This window comes from Topomyia yanbarensis, chromosome 3 (assembly GCF_030247195.1).
Source record: "Topomyia yanbarensis strain Yona2022 chromosome 3, ASM3024719v1, whole genome shotgun sequence".
Lineage (NCBI taxonomy): Eukaryota > Metazoa > Arthropoda > Insecta > Diptera > Culicidae > Topomyia > Topomyia yanbarensis.
In genome coordinates, this window is record NC_080672.1 from 342276412 (window position 1) to 342302416 (window position 26005).

The 26005-nt window shown below is 39.6% G+C and overlaps 1 protein-coding gene across 22 annotated transcripts in view; it reads left to right on the top strand.

Moving 5' to 3' along the window:
- LOC131693700 (glucose transporter type 1) overlaps nt 1-26005 on the top strand; it is a 704006-nt gene that overhangs the window by 650499 nt on the left and 27502 nt on the right. For 12 of the 22 annotated variants that reach the window (XM_058981755.1, XM_058981754.1, XM_058981753.1 and 9 more), the window contains 2 exons: nt 14813-14916; nt 25211-25582. The exons of 2 other annotated variants lie outside the window; for them this stretch is intronic. In XM_058981755.1, the coding sequence (XP_058837738.1) occupies nt 14813-14916; nt 25211-25582 (476 nt within the window). Of the gene's footprint in view, nt 1-5783; nt 6566-14796; nt 14979-24712; nt 25176-25210; nt 25583-26005 lie in introns of those variants that run through there. 8 more of the 22 variants (XR_009306301.1, XR_009306302.1, XM_058981761.1 and 5 more) reach the window with 5 other exon arrangements.

Sequence of the window (26005 nt, forward strand, 5' to 3'; positions counted from 1 at the left end):
GGTTCCTCCAGACGATTTCGTAGTGCGGCTTAGATGTTGATCGACTACATTTCCAGTTGTGCGTGTGAAGTTCGTCCTGTAGGTCCCGTGTTTGTTGGCTCATTCGACAGGGATGTTTTGTGTCGCCCTGAAGTCGCATCAAACCATCGTGGGTGTATGGTACAGGTGGAAGAGAGGGCTTCTGAGAATGATAAGGAAAAAGGGGCAGTTAAAGTTGGATATTGATGGTTTTTACGAAGGTGTATATAAGGGACACATAGAGGACATCGCGGCTTGCCAACACATCTCGAACCGGGAAGTTAGGTGGTCTTCCTCGGGCCCGGAGGGTGTCCATAAGCCGAGACCTGGCGGAACTGTACTCGGTGCACGCCCAGACAATGTGCTCGATGTCGTGATAGCCGTCGCCACAAGCGCAGATACCACTCTCCACGAGCCCAATACGTCGGAGATGTGTATCCAGCGTGTTTGCCATGAGTCGCGACATCACACGAATGAATTCACGACCCACATCCATCCCCTTAAACCAAAGTTTCGTCGATACCTTGGGGACTATCGACTGTAGCCACCTTCCTAGCTCCCCATTGCTCCACGAGGTTTGCCAACTTTCGAGGGTTCTCTGATGAGTAATACTGAAAAGTTCGTGGAAGCAAATTGGTCTTTCAAAAACGTCACCTCATTGCCCGGAATGGAGCAATGAGAAGGGACCCACACTAAGGTAATCTGGAAGGATTTGTCAGATAAAGCACTCAGTAGCTCCCGTATTTTCCCCAAAAAATACGAGGAATGCTTTCCATGTGTCATCGAGCGAATAGCGTCAATAGAACTCAGACTATCCGAGACGATGAAGTAATGGTCTGCGGGTAATGTGTCAATGACTCCAAGGGTATACTGAATAGCAGCTAGTCCCGCGGCGTAAACTGAAGCGGGGTCACTGAGTTTGTAGGAGGCGGTGAACTTTTGTTTGAAAATACCGAAGCCAGTGGACCCTTCGAGGTTTGATCCGTCAGTATAAAACATCTTAGAACAGTCGACTTCTCGGAATTTATTATAAAAAATGTTTGGAACCACTTGAGGGCGTATGTGGTTCGGAATTCCACTAATCTCGTCTTTCATGGATGTGTCGAAGAAAACAGTAGATTCAGAAGTATTTATGAAATGGACACGGTTTGGATTGTAAGAAGAAGGATTAATATTCTGCGCCATGTAGTCAAAGTACAGGGACATGAAACAGGTCTGAGAATTGAGCTCAACAAGCCTTTCGAAATTTTCAATCACCACCGGGTTCAAGATATCGCATCGAATGAGCAATCGATATGAGAGTTCCCAAAATCGATTTTTCAGCGGGAGAACGTCCGACAGGACTTCGAGACTCATCGTATGGGTCGACTGCATGCACCCTAAGGCGATACGCAAACAACGATACTGAATTCTTTCGAGTTTGATGAAATGTATGTTCGCGGCGGAGCGAAAGTAGAAGCATCCGTATTCCATTACCGACAGTATCGTTGTTTGATACAACCTAATTAGGTCTCCTGGGTGGGCACCCCACCACGTTCCAGTTATTGTACGAAGAAAGTTGATCCTTTGTTGGCATTTCTGTTTCAGATACCTAATGTGGCATCCCCAAGTACCTTTCGGGTCGAACCAGACCCCTAGATATCTTACTGTGAAGACCTGAGCTATAGTTTGACCCATTAGAAGAAGCTGTAATTGTGCTGGTTCACGCTTCCTAGAAAATACAACTAGCTCAGTTTTCTCCGTGGAGAATTCGATACCCAGCTTAATAGCCCAAGCAGACAAATTGTCCAAGGTATTCTGTAATGGTCCTTATAGATCGACAGCTTTGGGCCCCGTTACAGAAACCACGCCATTGTCTGCAAGTTGCCTTAACGTGCAGGAATTGTCAAGACATTCATCAATATCGTTGGCATAGAAATTGTATAACAGAGGGCTTAAACATGAGCCCTGGGGAAGGCCCATGTAACTAAATCGTGATGTAGATAAGTCACCATGCGAAAAATGCATGTGCTTTTCCGACAAAAAGTTTAGTAAAAAGTTGTTTAACGTCGCTGAAAGACCATGCTGGTGCAGCTTCTCTGAAAGAATGTTGATAGAAACTGAATCAAAAGCCCCCTTTATATCTAGGAACACTGATGCCATCTGCTCTTTGCTAGCATAGGCCATTTGAATTTCGGTTGAGAGCAACGCAACGTCCCTTTGCCTTTGCGAAAGCCAAATTGTGCATCTGACAGTAAGCCATTTGTTTCGACCCAATTGTCGAGGCGGAATAGGGTCATTTTTTTGAACAACTTCCGAATACAAGACATCATTGCGATCGGTCGATACGAATTGTGATCGGAGACTGGTTTTCCTGGTTTTTAGATGGCGATGACCTAGACTTGTCTCCAATCGTGTGGGACAATGTTAGCCTCAAGAAACTTATTAAATAAGTTCAACAAGCGTCTCTTGACAGAGTCTGGCAGATTCTTCAACAAGTTAAATTTGATTCTGTCTGGCCCTGGAGCTTTATTGTTACACGACAAGGGAGCAAATGAGAACTCCACCATCGAAAAAGGTGTTTCGTTCGCGTTATCGTGAGGGGGCGTGGCGCGGTAGATCTTCTGTGCCGGGGCGGAATCCGGACAAACCTTCTTGGCGAAATCGAATATCCAACGGTTTGAATATTCCACGCTCTCATTAGTACTGTTTCGGTTTCGCATACGTCGGGCTGTTCCCCAAAGAGTGCTCATCGATGTTTCTCTCGTTAATCCGTCGACGAACCGGCGCCAATAACCGCGTTTCTTGGCTTTCATCAAACTCTTCATTCGCTTGTCTAACGTCGCGTACTGTCGAAAACTAGCCGGTAACCCGTCGTTCCGGAAGGTCTTAAACGCAGCGGCCTTCTCTGCGTACACGTCTGAGCACTGTTTATCCCACCAAGGATTGGGAGAACGTTTTTGTATGTTCGCGCCGGGGACTGGCCTATTCTGAGCTTGATTCGCGCTGTCGAGAATCAAGCCAGCCAAAAAGCTGTACTCTTCCTCCGGAGGAAGTTCTTGGGTAGATTCGATGTTGTCGGATATCGCGGCCGCATAGCTCTTCCAATCGATATTTCGTGTGAGGTCATACGAAATATTGATTGATTCCAATGGTCTGGAGCTGTTGGTGATCGAGATACGATCGACAGATGGTCGCTACCGTGGGGATTAGGGATTACCTTCCACGCGCAATCTAACTGTAGCGAGGTCGAGCAAAGGGATAAATCTAATGCACCTAGGCGCGCTGGTGGGGGAGGGATCCGTGTCATTTCACCCGTGTTTAGAATTGTCATATTGAAGTTGTCGCAAATACTGTGAATTGAAGAGGAACGTTTATCATCATAAAAGCAACCCCATTCCGTACCGTGAGAGTTAAAGTCTCCTAAAACAAGTCGCGGTGCAGGCAGGGATTCTATGATGTCATGTAGCCGGCGGTGCCCAATCGCGGGGGGAATATATATGGAAGCTATGCAAAGATCTTTGCCTTTGGTTGTCACTTGACAAGCGACAACTTCAATACCTGTTGTCGAGAGAAGGTTAATTGTGTAGAAGGAATAGCGCTTTTTGATCCCCAAAAGCACTCCTCCATAGGGGGTGTCTCAATCCAGGCGAATAATATTAAAATCGTGGAAGTTGAGATCTATATCTGAAGTTAACCAAGTTTCACATAATGCAAATGCATCGCAACTCAAACTATTTATTAAAATTTTGAAGGAATCGATTTTCGGGATGATACTTCTGTAATTCCACTGTAAAACAGTGATCAAATCCGTGACCTCGTTCGATGAGTTAGCCATCGAATGAAACAATCGCTGAAAGGAGGGGCATTTAGCAGTCAACTGCTTCAAAAATGTTCTTACTGTAGGGAGAAAAGCTAACATAAGACTTTTAATAGGATCAGTTATATTGAAAGTTTTTATTATCCAGTCTACTATGTCCGAGAGTTTGATAATTCCAGTGCTGTGATTATTCTCGAACTGAAACAAAGGAACACTTGGGATTTTTGATGTTCCTGGAAGTGCTGGGAACTCCTTCTCTGAGCTTAATCCTCCGAGACCAGGAGCTACTTGCTTCGGTTTGGTTGCAACACTTCCAATAGATGTGACTTTCGGAGCCCCGTCGAGCCTTTACAAACGCTTGCACTCAAGTATTTTCACTGGCTGAAGTAAGAGGTCTCTAAAACGGCCAACCCCGTACTGCAGCAGATCCTCGCATGTCAAACTCTCATCGGTGACAACGCCTTCAGACTGTACTTTTACAGCTGGAATATACACGTGATAGTCCTTCGTAAAGTGCTCGCAGCAAGCAATATCGTTTGCCTGCTTTGAGTTAGTCAGCACGACATTTAGCCTGTCTGAGCGGACTTTTTTTTATTTCGGTCACAGCCGAGAATCGTTCCGTCAGGTCTTTCGAAATCTGCAATAGATTCAGCGATTTTGTTTTGGGCCGAAAGAAGACCACTAAGGGACCGGTCGAGAGCTCTGGATATTGTTTGGGTCGGGGGAGAACCTTGGGAGTCGATTCGACCTCCATTTGGCCGTCCGGGGAGGGAGCCATCGACACCGTCGACGCACGGGGTTAGCACCCGCGCAGACGGGAATAAGCCGTAAATGTGTCAAAAGAGGTAGATTTTACTTATCTGTAAATTTGTTTCCCACGACGTACCAGTCCAGCTTATACAGCTGGCTGTTGTTCAATCCTCACTACGCGAACAAAAGGCTGATGATGGCCTAACGGTTAACACACGCACAAAAGAAGAAAAAAGTCCAAAACCTCGAGAGGTAGAGAATGTGCAAGATAACCTTGAACGGGGATTATACGATTCTTTATCTCACACTGCACGGACTGGAAAAAAACACTTGCTTCTTCGTAGACCGCTCGTAAACGAATGGTAGGCGTGAACGTCAACGTTGTCTGCAAAGTCAAGGCGCATATGAGATTTACTTATGTTAGTTGACCACAAAAATGTAGTAAATTTCACAATCTCTTTTCGGTAAAAGTAACACAATCTTTTTCAAGTAGGACTACATCTTTGTATATGGAGGTTTGATGAAAAAATTTCGAAATGGTTGCACATATCGCTCTGAAATACTTTTATGAAAAGGTGCGCAAAATTGACACTCAAGCGGTAACTTTCTTTAACAATGCTGCCATCATCGCTATCCAGGAAGGATTTTAAATTGTATCTAGCGATTAATGGCACTTTTCAGCGACAACAAACCAATTAACGGTTTTTTTCAGAACTATCAAAATATTCAAACTAGAGTGTTCAATATCAAAATTTGCGACGTATTATCGTGTCATGTAGCATTATTATCTACTTTGATGAAACATTTTATCTATGTTTTGGAACTATGAACCTGCCCAGCACGTCTTAATATTCAATCAATCGGATGTGTTCATCATCACCGCAAAGCATTGTGTAACAATCTCAGCGTCGTCGACGAAGCCGAAATGTTGAACGCACTTCCGAAAAACTAAAATGGAATATACATATTATCACTATTTGATTTTTGCACTCCATCATTGTTGACAAAACTGCAAATCAAAATTGCCACTGAGCTAGTGCATAATTCATGGACTATTATGTTCGCACCCGAAATGACATACTGCAAGAGAACTAATCCTTACTAACTACACATTCATTTTACTGCCTCATTCTGCCTGGTGTAGTGCATCATTTTATTGCTTTATTTTGCTCTATTTTAAGTTGAAATCCCATTTTAACACCTTTGAAATTTCCAGCGAAGACACCGAGAGCCGTGACACGGTAGACACTGACACAGTCCCTATGCATGGAACAAGCACAAGCTCGATTATGGCGACCAACGGCAAACAGAAATGACGACCGTCCAGCACTTAATTTCATTAGTCATTATTTTTCTCAGACAACCAGTTGAACTAATCAGTTCATCAGTGCCACTTATTCTTTCGTAGTTTATTTTTTTAGTGCTATGTTAACGATAAAGTTTTCCATTGAGATCTGTATAATTGTTTTCACATTAAATAAATCCTTTGCTGCTTTACTCGCCTCGACCGACCACTATTTGCCAGAACACGAACACCACTGTTATTTCCGAAACACCTGCTGGCAATGAAAGTTCTGTTAGTGCGAAAACTTTCCCCGGTCTTCCGATCCGGGGCTCGGCTGCATCTAAATCAAAGCACCAGTAACAACGATAACCAGCCCGCTCAAACCATTCGCATGCACCGACTTTCCAATTCTATTACCATCCAAAACACATACACAATTTGTACCGCTAGCCAGCAGGAGCCGCTTCCCATCCGACGATAACCACGCGCACGGCCGTGCCCAAATGTTGTGAAGTGTAGCTACACACAACTCATTATAATTTATTTTCGTTTCTTAAAAATAATTTACTATGCTTCGGGTTCGGTTTGCTATCGCCGTCGGTACCGGTACCAAACGTGCCAGAATCCACGAAAGGGAAGAACAGAATTTGAGCCTGTTGGTATATATGACTATCTGCCAGTGGGTAAAATTTAGCACACGCACGGAAAAATAATCTTACTAAAAATAAGAGTGTCTTGCTCTTTGCAAAATAATGCAATCAATACTATTGATTCGAAAATAATACAAAGGTTGGGAATATTACTTTCTATCTATCTGTATGTTTTGGTTTTTTGCTAAGAGTGAAACACTCAAATTTGTACCTACCAAAGTTTTTTGTTCTTTCTGCGTGCTCGCGCAAGTCTAACGCCATCATGTCCCACTGACTTAGAACGAAAATTTTCTTACTAGAACCCATGTGAACTGTCATCCAAGTAAAGTTTTTCAATGTGTGTAAGTCGTTTACATTACCTGTCGTTTTGAAATGCCATTAGCAAGTAGCAACTTGCCACTAGTCGGCGCTACGATCGGCCAACAATCCGTATACGGGCCTTGCGTGCAAACTTAGATACAACAGTGATTCATGCATGCAAACCTGTGTGCGATCAACACTGCGATGGCGATTTTAAACGTATTTTTATTTGAATGCTTGCACAGGCTTTTAATATAAGTTTGAACTAGCTTATATGTCTGTTCTCTGTACTATAGCTATATAGCTTGAGCCTAGCGTCTTCGATAAATTGTAAAAAATCATGGATTAAACGTGTAGGATTGGTCTGATTTTTTTTCAAAACTTGCAACTATTTTCACAATTTTCAATATATTTTTAATTTACTCAACAATCATTGAGCTATGAACAAATTTATCTCATTTTTGAAAATTTAATACGTTTCAAACTAGAGGTTTCCAAGTGTGCGAAGTGTTGCTACAAACCACGATCTCCACATACCTTCTGGCGCTTAGTCAGGGGCGGATCCAGAAAAAAAATTTCGGAGTTTGTCCAAAATTTCGATTTTGAAATCTTCATTGTACAATACGTAATATGGAATAATAATTATTATCAACCGTCCTTATTTTAAAGGACTTGCCCTTAATTTTGAAGCGTTTGGGAAGCGTCCTTTATTTTACCTCAAATACTCTTAATTTTAGTCTCAAACCCATTTCAAATTTTATCAGATGAAGTTAATACCGAGAGAATGAAACTTTTCAATTAGCATTTTCCATCCAGCGCTTTCTGTCAATAATGTTACTTGCATACCCTTCGCGAAGATCTTTAACCATAAAATAAAAGAAGTTTTCTTCACTTAAAATTCGGACACATTATTTATTCTGTAACAGCGCATCTATAGGTTGAATTTGGAACGTTGTGATAGCAAATTATCTGAAAAAAAAACAGATTGATTTAGTGGTGAAAGATTCGCCTCGATACGCGCAGTCCTTAAATAATTGCGCAAGATGGAAGACGAGAAATCAAACTTATTCGTACACACTAATTTGGAAAAGCCGAACTGTCAACCTCAGGCGCTACTTATGCAGCGTCGTCATTCGTCTCCAGTTTTCTTTAACTTCCTTTTGATAATTGCCAATTATTTTCAATTTGGCGGATTTGTGGGCAGTTGGGTACACAAAATCTACTTTATTGTCCATCGTTTCTTTTTAGGTGAAATGCTTGATTTTGTGACCGCAGCGGAAAATTCCTTGCTAGATGAGTTAAAATCAATCCGTCATAAACCAAACAATCAATTAAACAATATTACTAGATGATTAGTTTTTGGAAAATTTGTCTCCGAAAACAATCTTGAATTTGCTGAGCACCTTGTATGTGGCCAGATAAAACTTTTCTCCGGGAGCATGCAGACACGGGTTTCTTGCATGGGTGTTAGACTGCCCAGAAAAATAATGAATTTTTGAAAACTCAATCGGCCCACCCCTGATTCGATTTCTAGTCCCACCAGGAGCTCTTGCACCAAATTTGAAGCAAATCGGACAAGTCTAGCTACCGGACCAACGTGCCTGAAGTTTGTATAAGATTTTTCGACAATTTGCATGGAGAAAACCCACTAACTCGCATTTTTGCCGCTGGGTGGCACTGTATGCATCGTATTATCACTGTGAGTGAAAATAAGAAAGATAATTTAATTGTCTACAACTTTGTCGAAGACTGCTAGTCAATCCGGCTTTGTTAAAAGAAGTTATTAAATTTTTAACGAAGTGATGTCTGAGTCAGTTTTCCATGGGGCCTAGCAGTGCAAGGTTGTGTATCAGTACTCGATTCCCACGAACTATACATTTTTGTGAAATAACAGTTAGGTTTAGCTCAATAGTATGTTCAGAAGAATTATACCACATAATACGAATTATGTTTTGGTTGGAAAATTTTAGTTCCAACTGTGACCGCATAGAGGGCGCCAACACTAACTTTTTGTAGAAGTGAGATAGAATATCGAGATGTTCGGGAGAATTATTGCAAAATGCCTGTTCTACAACTTTGTGGAAGACACCTAATTTCTATCTCTCTCCGTTGGAAAGTTAGTGTTGGCGCCCTCTATGCGGTACAATGTGGAACTAAAATTTTCTAACCAAAACATTACTCCTTTTATTTACTACAATTCTTCTGAACATACTTTTGAGCTAAATCTAACGGTTATTTCACAAAAATGTTTAGTTCGTGCGAATCGAGTACTGATGCACAACCATGCACTGATAGGCCCTATGGAAAACTGACTCAGACATCACTTCGCTAAAAGTTTAATAACTTCTTTTAACAAAGCCGGATTCACTAGCAGTCTTCGACAAAGTTGTAGACAATTAAATTATCTTTCTTATTTTCACTTACAGTGATAATACGATGCGAACAGTGCCTTCTAGCGGCGAAAATGTGAGCTAGTGGCTTTTCTCCATGTAAATTGTTGAAAAATCTCATACAAACTTCAGGCACGTTGGTCCGGTAGCTAGACTTGTCCGATTTGCTTCAAATTTGGAACAAGTACTCCTGGTGGGACTAGAAATCGACTCAGGGGTGGGCCGATAGGGGTCATTTTTTTCCTGTCACTCTAATGGGTGTGTGCAGGATCAATTTTTAAAGTAGAATATTTCTAACTAGAGATGGGCAAACCGATTCAGTTTAGTGAGCAAATTGTGTCCAATTCACTCAAAAAAATTGATTCATTTGGGAAGTTTAAACAATATCTCTTTGATTTTGATCTGGAGTAGATATTTTGGTTCCATAAATTCAAAAAAGTGTGCGTGTGTTCATTTCGCGTATTTATTTTTTATGTTATTCATGTCCACTCTCTGCTGACTCTCTTCATTTGCCGGCATACTTTGGGCTCATCGTTCTTCATTGTTTCGGTGCAGTGCATGCATTCAGTTATTTTCGGTTCAAATTCAATTTCAGTTTCAAACTGAATTTTGTTTCTGTGCTGGTTCTGAGTGGGATTATCGAGTAAAAATGCATTAGATAAGATTACGTAGTTCACTTATGCCCCAAAGCTTAAAAGAGGTCACATTCTGCCTTCACATATAACAAATAAATGCTTTTGTTTGTGAATTAATTTATATTTCCTCTGCACTGAAGGCGATTCTGTGTGAAACTTCAGTAGGCTCGGGAGTGAATGAATGAAGGAGGCACTCAGAAATAGGCAACTTTTACAAAAAATATTCCGTTCTAAATGTTTAAATTATACATTCCTCTAAGTCGCTCAACAGCAAATGTTTTTAAAGAATCAAAAGAAAACTTTTTAAAAAAAGAATCGTGGCTCACTCACTTGTTTTCAAGAATCGATTCTTTTGATCGATTCGCAATTCACTCGCCCAGCTCTATTTCTAACGTTTCAAAACAAGCGCTCCGTTTCAAAATTTCCAATTCCGTAGAATATACAATTAGTGCAAATAGCGGAAATAATGGATTTTGCGGAGACAGTAATTATCTGCACCATAATTGGTGGGCACTATTCGACCGAGTGAGCTAACGTTGTTAGAACGGCATCTTTGTCGTCAAATAAATTGTGACACACGTGTAAACTATAAAAAATCAATCAGTTTGCATTTTCACTCTATAGCAGCATGATTGCAGTTGTCCGTCAAACGCAGATCGCTCGCTGGTTAGCCAGAGCCACCAATATGGGGGATGTGACACCTGAGAACCTCAATCAAATCCGTGAAGTTATAAATAGAAGTGCCGCTTGTTCGTTTGAATCATTCATCGCTCGCCTGCCAAAGGTGCAACGTCATGACTATAATGTCTGGACGGTACAATAAGTGGTTAAACACCGTTAACCATGTTCGAATTCGCACTCGTTTATTTGCTGTGTGCAAAGCTTACCACGCGCGCGATTTGAAGCGAACGAGTATAGTAATGCTATGATAAGGATCGAGTCGTGAACACACGATGATTTGAAAAATTAAGTTGGTAGGGTGGGTTTGGATTGAGCTCAGCGACGTGTGTGCTGCTTGTTAGTTAGCGTTAGGAAAAAATAATTTATTTTTATGCTATGAAATTCTCAAGTCAAAATGCTTTCGGCGGGCTTGTAAGTACCTAGGGTAATGAACCTATTGGCACACACGTTTCATATTTTGGATACACGTGATGTGTTTTTATCACTAAGGCATCCGATAACATGCTTCTGTAAGTATTTCTAAAGCACGGGCGGACTCTACTGGGTTTGTGCTTACTTAAAGGCGGGGGTTAGTTGGAGATTTTGGTGGGTGAGGAGATTGAGTTTGTTAGAGCAGTGACCAAGAATGGTTTTTAATTTTATCACTGGTTTGCAAGCGTTAGTTTTTATACAGATCAAATTACTTAGGGCATATTCAGCAGTATGGGATTTAATATGGGAGAATAATATTGCAACAGAAATGGTCACATCCCCAGTAGACCGCTTTGCTTTATTATTTCAAATAGTTGTTTCGAATTTTGAAACTGATATGTGATGCCATTCGGTTTGTTGCTTTATTTAAAACACATTTAGATTTGTTATGAATAAAGAGTATTTAGCACACCAGGCCCGTGCGCAAAAATTTCTCAAGGGGAGTGTTTTGATATGTTTTAGGTTTCTTTTAAAGGAAAGGCATAGAAATCCTCAAACTGGAGGGCCGAGTCTTGTGTACCAATCAACTTAGCTCAACAAATTGAGTAATGCCTGTTATGGAGAAGGAATCATCAACAGACACCGCTACCTGCTGGCTCATGGTGGTGTCGGATTGGTTTGTAGTAATTAAGCCTACCGACTAAGCCTAAAGCTCTTGTATATCGCAATCCTCATCCGTCCGGGGCAACTTTCGCGGTATATCTGACCTGTCGACCATAATGATTCACATCACTTTACAACCACCTTCGTGGGGTTTCTTACCCTTCTTGGCGCTACTCGTCCCTATATTTCTACTTGCTGGTGCTGAGAGTTCCTCGGCTGCGGTATTTCTCCCGATACCGATGCCTATTTTCGCGAGCCCTTTAGATGTCGGCCACTTCAACGGAGAGATTATTGAAATTTCTCCATACTGCGATATCTTCATTTTCTCCAATTTCGCGTTGTTCCTGCTTAGCACCCCCACCCCCTGACCGACTATTCTGTGTAAATAGTCTACTCTCAAGTGTCGCTAATATCGAAACTTGTCGAAACGTGAGCCGATCCAGAGAAGCAGACCAACTTATTTCCCTTTCCAGCTATCCGTGCAAGGTTTCTTCCTGGGTTTCTTCAACGACTTGTTTTTAAAGTGACGGAACTTAAATGACATTTTATGTGTCATAACGGCTCGCAGTATATTTTTTTTCCAGAACACGAAGTTTTTAATTTTTTAAAAGTTATTCAAAACCTTCACAGGAAGGGTTTGATCCCACAAAACCCTCCACTTGCGCACGGGCATGCAGCACACTTCACTCAGATTCGATCGTCTTGGGAAAATAATTTTGAGTGAAGTATTGACCGAAGGGCACGTTCAGGAATGGTTAGTTCTAGATTTTTTGTAGTAAAAAATATTACTATGAAAGTAGGTACAGTCTTTGTAAATGTCATGGAGAAAGTGTTCATTGTTTTAAATTGTTTGCATCTTCCAGAATACTGAAAGCGATGCTATTTATTTGAAACAAAAATCATCCCAAACGAATTACTTAAGTGTATTCTACTGAAATTGCGGTTATGTCTCTGACATTACTCACTCATCTTTTTGTTCTCGTCTTTCATCTAGTACAACTTTTTTCTGATCATATCAATACAAAAAAAAATCCCACTGAAACACGTGTATTTTCAAAACTGACAGAGCTTTCCAAATCTTACCACTTGTATAGACCACTGCTAATGAATTAATAAAGTATCCGAATATTAAGTGTTACATGTTTTAACATTTGATTTAATGTGTCCTTTTGGCGGTCGAATCTGGCATGGAATGATTTTGAGTTCAAAACGAATTAAAATAGAACTTATTATATTATATTTCAACAAGTTAAAAAAATTCGCGGGGTGGGGGGATCCGGACCCCCAGGACCCTCCCCCTGGATCCGCCACTGCGCTTAGTAGACAATAAACACATAAATTACCACTGCCATAAGTGGGGATTGTTTTTCCAATAAAGCTTGCTTAAGTTAGAATCCAGACCCATGAAAGCAGAGCTGCTTTCAGAATTTCTTCCACGCAGAATATATGTTACTATGTTTTAATTGCCGCAAGGTTCTACTCTATCGATTTTGTTGGCTATTTTCGGCCAATTTGCGACTAAGAGAAACGAAAGCAATGATATTGAAAGACGGATAGGAATTCTAGAGCGAATCAGTTATAAACTTAGAACGGAATACTAGAACTAGGCAGGCTCATATGGGCATGATCGACAGGAAATTCATTGCTTTCGTTTCTCTTAGTCTCAAATTTGCCGAAAATAGCCAACAAAATCGACACGCAGAATATATGTTGAATATATGAAACAAAAGTTAGAACTTTCCATAAAAATTGTATCAAATTTATTTCTATGCAGCTTTGATAAAATCGAGCACTTCATTTAATTCCCCGCTTCATAGTTTAGAGACTACCTACTGGCATATCTAATACTACGTTCACACTACGAGTTAAAAGGTGTTTTAACGCTATCTTGATGACATTTTTCTTGTTGCTAATTATTATAACGTGTTTCAACTCTGTAGTGTGAACGTAGTATAAGCAGCCATTTTATAGCCGTATAGTAAGACATATTCACCGAGTAGGCCGTTTCGCTAAGGCCTAAGTGAATCATTTGAGATAAATCGAATCGTAATTTTTCAAATGTACATTATTGACTTGAACGATTCTAAAAATCGATTGAACATTTTATAGAAATACGAAAATTTCCTACCAAATACCAAACAACCAACATGCTTGGATACTTGGATAATACGTAAATTCTTTCACAATTGCTTATCAGTTTTAGTTTAGCTTGTCAGAAATTATTCGTTCACAAAATCACATACATACCGAGGACGAGGAACACAATCCAATATCACGCATCAATCTGTTAATCATAATAACCTAATCAAAAACAACATCTACTATGCTTCAAATCATCGTCCCTTCCCTTCCAAGATTCTTGAGCTGAGTAGATACAATAACTCAAATAAAAGTACCATAACTGCTGCTCATAAGCCCACCCAACACGCAAATGTTTTACCCTACTTACTTGCCAAGCCTGCTCGTAGCATTAAATATAGAACTGATAAAAAATAATCACCGCTTAAAAATAACTCACATGATGCTCTCCGGTTCGCAACATCTCACTTACTCTCACGTGCTTTCACCGCCCATCCACGACACGATAAATGGTCACCGTACACGCACAATTATAATTCCGTTCACTCTGTACACCCCCACACAAACAATGCACACCTTCTTCGGCTACACCTTGACCCACTGCAAAAATACGGAAAGGCAGTGCTTACTATGATCAAAAAACACCATATCTACCAGAAAAATTATAACACGCAATCTAGTTCACATGCTCCGAGTTACACGCCTGCTATTATACATCCGAACTCGAGTCACGTAAACCAAAAACAGGGTGCTCCCAACTGATACACGAAACTGATTCAGGTTTGTTTAAGTATAGTGCATACAATTTACCACATTTTACACCGTCCACAAGTCACAGATTTTAACCACCATCTACGAAAAACTAAGAGCACTGCAACATGTATTGTCAACTAAAACACTGTATATATCAATGCTGTACAAAACAAAAAGATCAACCAAGAGAGCGAAAGTGTGTGTATGTAAGTGTGAATCAAAAACCAACACGTGCTAAATTACCACAAAGGACTGTTAAAATTCACCCAAAAAGCTCAAAATCAAAACGAAAATATGACGACCAAAAACGTAAACCAAAATCCCAAACTCCAAAACCAACCTATCCGTAATCTGATAATATTCACTTATTACATAATCGTAGAGTATGCGAATTTCAGGAGTATGCTAAACTGCGTAAATAACCTGGAGCCGCAGAGTATGAACTCGGGTATCGAACGTGCCGCGCTGATGATCTCCGAGGAAAAGACCCAGCACGATTCACGTAAGACCAAATCTGAGAAATATTACAATATTACTAGTACTACTACTACTACTACTCGTAAGGCAACCACCACTATATGTATCAATTGCTATACCACTACCTACCTACTCTCAAAGCACGATATAGTAACTGAAATGAAGTCGCTCAGTGTGTCGGTCTATCTCTTCCTACACTATCCTATCTATTTTTTATCAACTGATTTCAGTGTATTTTAGGAAAAATAAAATTTGTGTGCTGTCATTTTTAAATGTTTATAAGTGTAAATACAATGTTATCCATTTACTACAATTACCTGATAGAAATCAAAAGCTTTTCCTTGATTGAATGTAATATCTAATGTTTTATTCGTGTGCCATCGATGTTGTTTTTATTCCTTGTATATATTATAGGGAACTGTATCCAAACAAATACAAAAAGAAAAAATTGCATATTAGGCGACACCATCAAACGCTTTCACTTACGCCTGTATCTATCTCTAATAAATGTGTAGTTAGATTATTATTAAGCATGTAGTCGTTTAGTTTTGCATCTGATATCATTTGAAAACGAAAACAGAGAGAAGATATGTTACATTCTTGTAATCGTGTCAAAATTAATGTGTTTTTTTTTTGTTTAAGACTGAACTAAATCAGTAGTACATTATATTCATCGTCACAAAACTTCCGCAAATAATCCAGATAATGGGATTTATATATTTAAAATTGAGTACTTTTGAGTTATGTTTTCCACTCAAAAATCGATAGATTAGATTTAGTCGAGATCTCCGGTTGATTAAGCTATTTTCGGATTTCTTATGATACCACAAATTAAGGTAAATTTATCACTAATTCCAGTAAACTTTACCAAAGCTTGAGTATGAAAAAACTTCGAAATGAGCAGTTGCCTTGGTTAAATGAAAACTACCCTCAACTCCGTTAATATAAACTTACGGTCGCTGCAGCTCAGGCGTTAATAACTGAAGCAAAAGTTGCTTCCGATACCTGCAAATCAACAGCCAACACTATCCGCTAGAAGTTAATACCAATTCCTATTCCAAAGTTCAAAAAATGCTCAAAACTGTTTGAAACCTGAGAATTGCGATTGCTTTCAGATTTCAGCTGTAAGACCTTATCGAAATCTATCCGGTAATGACAATTGTCTAAGGACCAATTTCTTCACCCTCGCTAAACTTTTAAAGCAGGTTCACCAGGACGTGTAAACCTAGCTTAAGCGTTAAGCGAAGATGAAGAAATCGGCCCTAAGAGTCCATTCATTAATTCCATAACATTTTTAGGAGAGAGGGGTATGACAAAAAGTGATTGGATAACTTTTAGCTTACGTAATTTATTAATTATCGCTTATGGGATGGAATGACACAGCGTAAGTAAACACAAATCCTGTTATTATTTGTTTCCCATTCTCCAGTTTACACCTTACTCTCAGAAGCAGTTATATAAACTAAACTCAGGAGCGACATGCTGATTGTACGAGAAAGGAGCATATTGTGACAAAAGTGAAAATTTGCTACAATGACAAATCGTCCCTGTTGTGCAATCTTATGACAATCGCCATTTAGCACATTTTTTTTAAAGTTTGAAGTTGAATATCTTGAAACTTATAAATGGTATAAACAATTCAAAGAATACAATTGGTGCATCTATCTATTCTGTGTTAATCTCTCAAATATTACAAAGATCGGTTGGCTATCAATCTTTGGCTTCAATTGGTCTACAAACAATCGGTGAAATGCATTTTGAAGGAAATGAGTCAGGGAATCAAGAAAAAAATGTTATTTTGGTTGCAGTGTTGCCAAATATACTATTAAAAAAAAGTTTAAAACTTTAACTGCATTTTTCTCACAATTAGTGTATTTTTATGTTGAAAATGATTATGCCATTGTGTTCCTCAGATAGTTTTATACATAAAATCATCTTATACATTAAGATAACTTGAGCCAATTACCAGACACAGTTATTTGAACTAAAAAAAAATTTTTTTTCTGCACGTTTCTCGCTATATCTCAGTCTACAAACAGAATGTCAAAATTATGAAAACGCCACTTTGTACAGGTTTTTTAAACAAGCAATGTGGCATATCTAACTCATTTAACCCCAAAATGGCGTTTGTCATAAGATAGCACAACAGCGACGAAATGTACTATGGAAAATTAAGATTGTTTTTTTGTGTTTCGTGTTCATCTCGTCAGTAACTAGCACCAATTGGGTATCTAGTTAGACAGTATATCTAAGCTAGTACCTGAATTAGCATTAGTTAGACACAAACTAATTCCAGTTAGTTCACACAACGCATGTTAACGTTCAAAGTAACTGACTTGTCCCGAATGATGTCCTCGGAAGCAAATGCAGAAGCTCTGGTTTGCTGACGAGAAAGCGAAAACGAAATCTTGTCTTTTGGCTAGGGAACCAAAGGCCTGGCATTATCAACGATGGACAATTGACGAGAAACAAGAAACTGAATGCTTGCAGTAGCTACATGTCAGAACCATATAGTGAGCTGAAGCAGAAGGAAGCTTTGTTAGGAACGAAGTTTTAAAGACCATCAACAACATGAGAATAAGAAGCACCCCGGCGTCGGTCATGATTATCGACCGTGACGATAATCTGTGAATCGTACAGGAGTGGCTGCTATATGGAAGCAGCACTTCGATCGGACAAACTAGCAGACAAAGCATACACAAGATGAGCATTGGGGATGATGGCCAAGTTATGAATTGGCCTGCGCTTGACGAAGTGCAAAAGGTTATTCGAGAGCTGAAAACAGCAAGGACATTGCAAATGGCTGAATCCTAACTGAAATTTAAAAAGTTTGGAGTGGCCGGCAAAGCACAGGGATCCACTGTATAATCGGTGCGATCTGGGCGGAAGGAGAAATGTCTTTGAGCGGGTTTGTTGGGCTCATATACTCTATCTATAAGAAGTGTCATTAATTCGACTGCAACAACTATCTAGGCAAACTGATCCTTAGTTCCTCCTATTCTCTCGTGTTCTATTTAGCAGACTGAGCCCGTTGGCTGAATCTTTTATCGCCGAATACCACAAGGGTTTTGGAAAAGGACAAACAACGACGAATCAGATATTTACACTGCAACAATTTCTGTTTGTGGATTTTAGGGTAGCATACGATACAATAAACGAAACGAACTGTAGCAGGTAAATCTTGTACAAGGATTTCCGAAACAACTGATTAAGCTGAATCGTTTAACGCTGGATGGGTCAGAATAAAGCGTCAATATAACCGAAAGAACATTCGTCTCGTTTGATGGATTAAAGCAGATAGACTCACTCTCTAATCTACGGCAACGAATAGGTAATTATAAGAATAATATTGGAGACAATAATAATGAAAAGAGTTATTTACCAATTTAATAAAACAATGTGCTAAACCCAAAAAATACAGAAAAGGTAGAAAATGAAGAAGACTGCTGGTTTGTCGTCTTTAAAGACAACAATCAAGCTATATCATTACGCTCATAACGAAACGTCATAATTCCACTCAGACAAAACCATGCGTATGCCCTATGACCAGTGGGTTAGTTCCATAATTGATTCAATAAGCACAAAAAGTAAAGAAACTAGTTTGCTCAGTTTAAAGAAATATCAGCTCGATTGTCGTCACCCAGCGGATAGGTGTTGCCTTATGACGCTATCAAATCAACGAACATATAAAATTATATACGATAAAAAGTATTACTCATTGGCAATAAAATAAGATGGAAAAATCAGTGGCATAACCAAGGTAATTCATTTTCGAAGATAACACAGTTAACGAACTGTCTCCGCGTGCTAATCCCACCGTCATCAACCAACTCATGCCAAAATAAGGAGGAACGGATACCGTTAAGGAAGATAGTTGAAGGAACTTTTTCCTATGTCTTCGCAACGGCGTTCGTGTGGTGAGAATGTGTCCGACAAAACCAATCTCCTCCTATTTCACCATCCAATGCAAATCAGTATTACGTATACTCGGCGAATGTTGGTCACGTGCCCAGGGCAGAATCATACATGCCAAATCTGTGATAAGCCGCAACACCACGGAAAACTTTACGCAGATGCTGCTAAGGAAATTCCATCTACTACGACCAAGACCGGTATACAGTTATGCTAAATTACAACCGGTTGTCTGCGACTGCGGACCGGGCAGTAACACTAACACTAACTCAACAACGATCAGACTCAGTACCACCAAACCAACTGCCATTACCAACAGCGAAGTAACAAGGATTACACCAAATGCCTCCAAACCAACAAACAACACCACCAATTAAAAATCAATTGCCGATGAAGACGGATTTACAGCAGCAACCCGTAAGCACAGGAAACAAATAAGGACATTCGACCGTTAGCAACATGAATGCAGTACCGGTGCCGATAATGTCGTGAACGAAAACGCGAGACAAGATGGACCAAATGACATCCAAGTTGCTGCAGGCAACACAGGTAATGTTTCACCGCCAAGGAAGAGGATCTCAACACGCAGCAGCAAGCTGCGTCAACAAAGCACGATGGACAGACATTTTGGAAGCTATTTTTTTATTTTTACATGTTGGAAAAATCATGAATAAACCACAGTTCAGTCATGCCAGCGCAATTTGCAGTGTCAAAAACAAAAAGAAAAAAAAATAGACAGGCGAGTTGAACATTTTGACGTTTGATTGTACTCCTCTGTGCTAATTGCCCATTGGAACAAGGACGATTAAAGAGTGATTCCAACATTTAAACAAATTTTCTGGCGACTGAAAGACTTTATTTTTTGCGTTGGCGATTCATATTTGTCTTAACATTTATTATTTTTTATAACAATTCACGTGTTCTCGTTTGTATTTTGTTTGTCTAGTGTGCGTTACATGAGCTGGGAATGTGGGCAATTGTGTAATTGAGTAAATATAGCAAAATGAGATCACAGCAAAGATCACTGACATAAATATCACACTATGGTAAGTTTCAGTGTGCAATGAATATTTCACCACTCATTCTTGCTCCAAGTTTGGCCATTTATCAGTTTACCACGGTGATTGCCTACTATGCTGATTAGTTTCTTTGGGTACTTAATTATTCTAAAAATAGTTATTGTTATTAGGCTCTTGGCCAGAATTTTGTTTCGTGGAGGGGTTTAAAAAATTAATGTTCAAATGTATTAATTAAGACTACTTGAGATAGGCATTACAAACTGATTGAAATTTGGAAAAGTTTTTAGTGAAAACAATTCCAAAACTCAGAAAAAGAGAACCTAAAAATCCTAAAAATATGTATTTAGGAGTTACAATTTACTCTAGTTACAACAATAGATGTTCAAAAGTTCAAAGTATTTAAGGGCTAACCGAATACGGCAATCCCTGATAGTGCTAAAAGTGCCAGGTGTTCTAGACTACACGGTGTAGGTGTAGAAGACGCCAAATTGGAATGAATCGTAAAATTTCAACCGAAAAGCCCGTCTCTCGATACGAAACGAGACGATACTTACAGCATGGCTGTCTCCACAGATAGTGATATATAAGCGTCATTATTGATCTAGCAGAAATCGATGAATAACAAAATAAGAGTTAGTCTTCAATTTAATATTTGATTTAAAAAACGGCAATATGCACATTTTTTGCAGGAATTGAACCACTGCAATCAGTATTTAGATCTATTGTAGCAATTTATGCACAGTATGTACCCTCAAGAAGTTGAAAAATTCGTCTTCGCACGTTTTTAATGAACGAGCATTCTAATTTAATAAATGAAAATGATTATTTAAAGTCATGATTAAACTTTTAATTCACTTCAATTTTATTAGAAAACTCTCATGCAGTTTCAATATGAAGGTAGATTTTAGCATTGCAGTCATCAATTGAAACATTGATTCTTCCGTATTGCTATCTAGATCGATTGGAGCAAAAAAAGCGTTGCATGGAGATGGAATCCCGATCAGAATGATATAACAAGATTATATCAGAGCACAATTTTTGTTACATATTGTGTTATAAATTAGGTTTCGTTAGTAGTTAAAATAACAGAAATTTATAACAAGTAACAATGCGAGATATAATTTTGAAATATTTCTGTTATGTGTTTCTGATCGGGATTGGAGGCGTGGTAGTCTTTTTTAGTCGCGATACCAACCGCAGGCACAAAATGACGCACCATTGTAGAATAGTGTAACTAAGATAGAAGAATCCTTGCATAGGTAGAGAAGTTGAATTTCTATTTTTAATTGGATGAAAACGTGTTTTGTTGAAAGGTAGCTCAAGAAGTTGGTAGATCTGTTATTTTTTTCTTTTTCAAGAGATTTAAAATTTTTGTCTCGAATTCGACACGCCCAGAAGTTAGATTTATGATTTTCGCGACATTTAGCGCACTGGAAAATTTATGTGGTTTCTTTCACCAAACAAGCATCGTTTTTGTACGAATTATCACCACAAATCAAGCAGCCGGAATCCAAATGACAATTTTAGTGCAGTGTCCAAAGCCTTGGAATCGACGACATTGGTTCAGATTTTGAATAATGTCCCTTTGCTATCTGTAATGTTCCCACTCTACCCGTACGTGGAAAACAAAAGTGCTTTTTCTAATACTTTCAAATTACTAATCTCATTACGATTAAATAAATTAAATAAAGCTCCTAGATAATTTCAGAGCGTGTTGGCGCGTCAGTGCCATTCGCCTTTCTCTTCGTAGGGATAACTTGTAAAGGAGTAATGCAGTTATTTTTTTAATTAGTATGATATTTTAGCCAAACTTTAACCTGGCGGTAACACTTTTAACACAGTCTTGAATGGTCTATCTGTCTTGAAATCATGTGAATAAAATGTATATAATTTCTCCGTGGGATACGTCGTTTGTGGACAACCAACCCATCCGCAGTTATTAGACATTCTCTTTTTCGACAAATCTGAAAAGGAACGGAAGGAACGTCGGAAGCTTAATTTGAAATCGGACATTCTCACTGTTATCATCGGAGAAGATTGGTATTCCTTAAGTAAGTACAATCAATTGGATTTTCGGGTGTAAAAGTTACCCGTTTTAATTCCAATGTAATATGTGGCACATCTAGTTAGACGATGTATCTAAACTAGTACCCAAATTAGCACTAGTAAGACACAAAAAAATTCCAAACAGTCCGCACGATACATGTGAAAGTGCAAAGCAACTGACTTGTCCTGAGTGATGTCCCGGGAAGCAAATACAGAAGCTCAGGTTTGCTAACGAGAAAGCGAAAACGAACTCAGATGGTGCTAGTTACTGACGAGATGAATTCGAAACACAAAAAAACTTAATATATAGGATTTTTAAAAGCTATTACATTTTTCAGGAACATTTTAACACCACTTTTTTACTTCCTTTGGTAAAGTTGCTAAGACCATGGACTATGCACATGTACTATAGGTTGCATTATACAGGAAAATTTGGGGACTCCAGAATCGAAAAAGCAAACAAGTAGGTTTTTCCATACAAATGCTCTACGCTAACCAATCAATCCCAAATTTCGCACAGTTTATCGTGACCCTAAATCGCTGCATCGCGTAGAATTCGGACTAGATTATTTATTATGCATCAGCGCATCTAGTTATCGGATTTTGAATGTTGTGGCAAAGATTTGTTTGGAAAATACACAAAATTTCGCTTCGATATGCACGATGGAAGACGAGAAAAGAAAATTGATCCTGCAACCCGACACTGGCCTGTCAACCTCAGCGGAATTTTGTTCCAACATCAAGCTATATGTGCAGCGTCTTTAACTTCCGCTCGATAATTGCCCAATACATTTCGATTAGGCAAAACTGCGGGCAGTTGAGTTGATTGATATCCTTGTGAGTAAAACCTACTTAATTGTCACGATACCACTATGGAACCTATCGGATGTAGTGGCAGCTGGTTGAATTTAGCCAAACTTTCATTGGGCCTTCGCCAGACACCTTTGCTTATGCGCAGCTGCAAATTCCTTGCCAGATCATTATTTTCTGGGCAAATTTAGCAGCGAAACCAAGCTTAAATTTGTTGGGCACGTCGTGCTATAGCTAGATAAAACTTGTCCCGCAGTCTAAAGAAATCGGTTTTCGACGTGGATATGTGCAGAATCAATTTTATGTTCTCGTTTTCCATCTAGCACAACTTTTTACTGATCGTATTAAGGCGAAACTTTCACCGCTGAAACACGTGTATTTCCCAAACAAATCTTTGTTAGAACTTTCCAATTCCCACTACTAGAGGTGCTGCTACAGATTTAATAATGTATCTAAATTCTAAGTTCAACAGGTTTTAACATTTAATGTAATGTGTCCTTAATTTGCTCTCAGCCAATTTGGTAACCCCAGAGAATCCCCGAGTATTTATAATTAATCTGGACTGAGGATACGCAAAACATCGAGTACATCGGAAATTATATGTCCAATAAATTCGTAGAATGTAACATATCTTCTCTATCACTTAAGTACGTTTTTAGTTTATCATTATTACCAACTTTCATGTTCATTATATTTATTCACATATATTACAAAACATTAATTAACATCATAACCACTAAAGAAAACAATTGTTCACCTGCAATACAATCTATTTACTCAAGCCTTCATCTCTCGCATCGTTTTTACTATCTTCATCAATAATAAAACCGTACCACGTTTCCGCCTCATTGCAAAGTTTCCCTAAACTTTGCGATAACTTTTATGTGCATTGAATGTACCGATCATTTCTCCCGACCCCCAATTAACCACTTTCACCTCAATCACGGTGACACAAAAACTAGCAACCGTAGAAAATTAACTCAACATGGCTCCCTACGTTCCGCAATTCAACCACCGCTCTAAACTTGCCTGATGGCCGGAAGCACATTTCCAAGCCCTTGGCCAGACCCCCTCTGTTAGACGACACGCGTATCAATTTTATTTCATTTCCTTTTCTTTTTATTGCCCATTCAAAAAATGTCCTGAAGAAAAAAAAAAGACTGACAGTCTGCCGGTTGCGTTTATAATGGTCTCTTTTTTAGCTCCGGCTCATTTTCCGGTCTTATCTTAATTATTTCGACTTTTGGTTTTATTTTTACGACACAACAAAATGGACCTTTCATGCGGCAGGAAAGCGGTTAGTTGCTAGCTTAGTCGGTTAGTTGGCGCTTTTGGGCACATCACATCACGCTGCGGCACGGGTTCTAGGCCGTGTGACCCGGTACGTGTGCGTGTGAAGTGTCGCGATGCTCAACGCTCCAATGATGCGTTGAGATAAAATTCCGAACACGTACCGACAGTTACACGACTTATACAAATGAGCTTTGACGAAGGGCCGGTCTGGAGAAAGGGAGTGGTAAATTTCTGAATCAAGGAGAAAAGAGCGTTAGAAAATCACTGTTTCATGCTTCTAGATAAATATGTCAGCATTTCGTGAATTTCATGTCGGACAAATTGGCTATTTTCTGAACACTTTACTCAAAGTAAAGTTGTCATTTTTTACTACGATCCATTAAATTGACTAGCGTAAAATCATAACCACTTTTACATGCAAACAACATCTCATCAACAAGCGAAACCGCCAAAAAAACAGTAAAAGTAGAATCACAGATAGCACTGAGAATAAACTCACACCACATCTAACTGCCAACCAAACATCTGCTTTTCCTAATCCAACTTTTTGTAGCAGTAGAAGCACATTCTGAATACTAACTAGCTTGCACAAATATCACTTTTTGTCTGGCAAAGTGAACTAACACCAAAGCATAACCCAAAAACAAAACTTTACAGTTTTCAACTTGAGAATTTTTTTTCAAAAGCATAGTTTACAAAACTTTAGGAAATAACAATCTGTAAGATACTATTTTATATTAGGAATAACCACTACTAGACAAAATGCTTGTGCACCGAGTGACGAACCCCGAAAGTGTCAAGCATTGTAGAACTCTGTAAAAATAAGTAACAAGTACAAACTAAAACCGCCAGTACTTGTCGCAAGTAAAATCTGTACCGTCTGCACACACACCAAAAAAAAAGAAAGTTGAAATGACCAACCCGAAGCTTTGTACAAATCTTATGCAACAAACCACCCGCAAAAAAACTGCCTCAGCACCAGTCCCAGTCCAGGGGAGCCGCAAATAAAAGTTCACAGGACAAGCGCGCTATGTATCAAACACATGCCAGTTGCTTCGTTGCCGCTGCCATCGCAGCACCCCAAGTATCGCTAGCCTAGAGTGTTTGTATTCTCGTCTCTGTGTGGAAGTGCCAAAAAGAAAATCCAAAACCCCAAAAAAAACTACCTTTCACTGTATCTTTCCGCCCTTGCGTAACAACGGCTCAACGAAAAATCAACCCTTGAAAATCCCATACCAGTGTTCGGAACGGGTACCCTGGACGGTGAGATGGGTCCCTACCCGGTAGGGGACGGCGAGATGGGTCCCTATCCGGTAGGAGCGAACTACACGCTCGCCTTCGGTACGGCGGCACTGACGGGCTACGGAAGCGAAAGCTTGACAATCACCGGAGTCGGTGGCAGCAGCCGGCTCAACTATGGAACGACGGGACCAACCGTTAGTACAACTTGCTCACCGATGCCAAATAGACGTACGCGTGATGTAGCGGGACGAGCCGGCCGAGGAGGCGGAACCGGAGGCGGCGATAGTGGTTGTTCCGGCGGCAGCAACGGCATTGCCGCCCGGGACAGTTTCCGGCGACATTCGGCCCACGGGCGGATAGTGTGCTCAGGTACCATTGAATATTGAACCGGTTTACGATTCGATTTTGTTTTGATTTGTGACAGCATAAGAAACGATGAATGAAGATCGGAACAGGCATTTTACTCCCTTTCGAATCCTAGCAGGCAGTTTTGTTTTACCATGCGTCTTCATTACCCGACAAATATGGGGAGCGCATGGTACTTGGATAGAAAGAGTTAGGGGTCCTACAGAATGTTCCGTCAATGACAAAGCGTCACAGCGCCATTTGAGAAGTTTGTCAAACCATGGATTGCTTTCTGTAACTACACACCAAAAAATAATGAAATTTAAACGACATGTAAATCAATACGAATGTAAACATACAAAGATTGAATCAAAAATTTGCTTGAAAATTACGTTAAAAGCAATTGGAGCATCAAACAGCATACAATTTTACACTTTCATTCGTGTA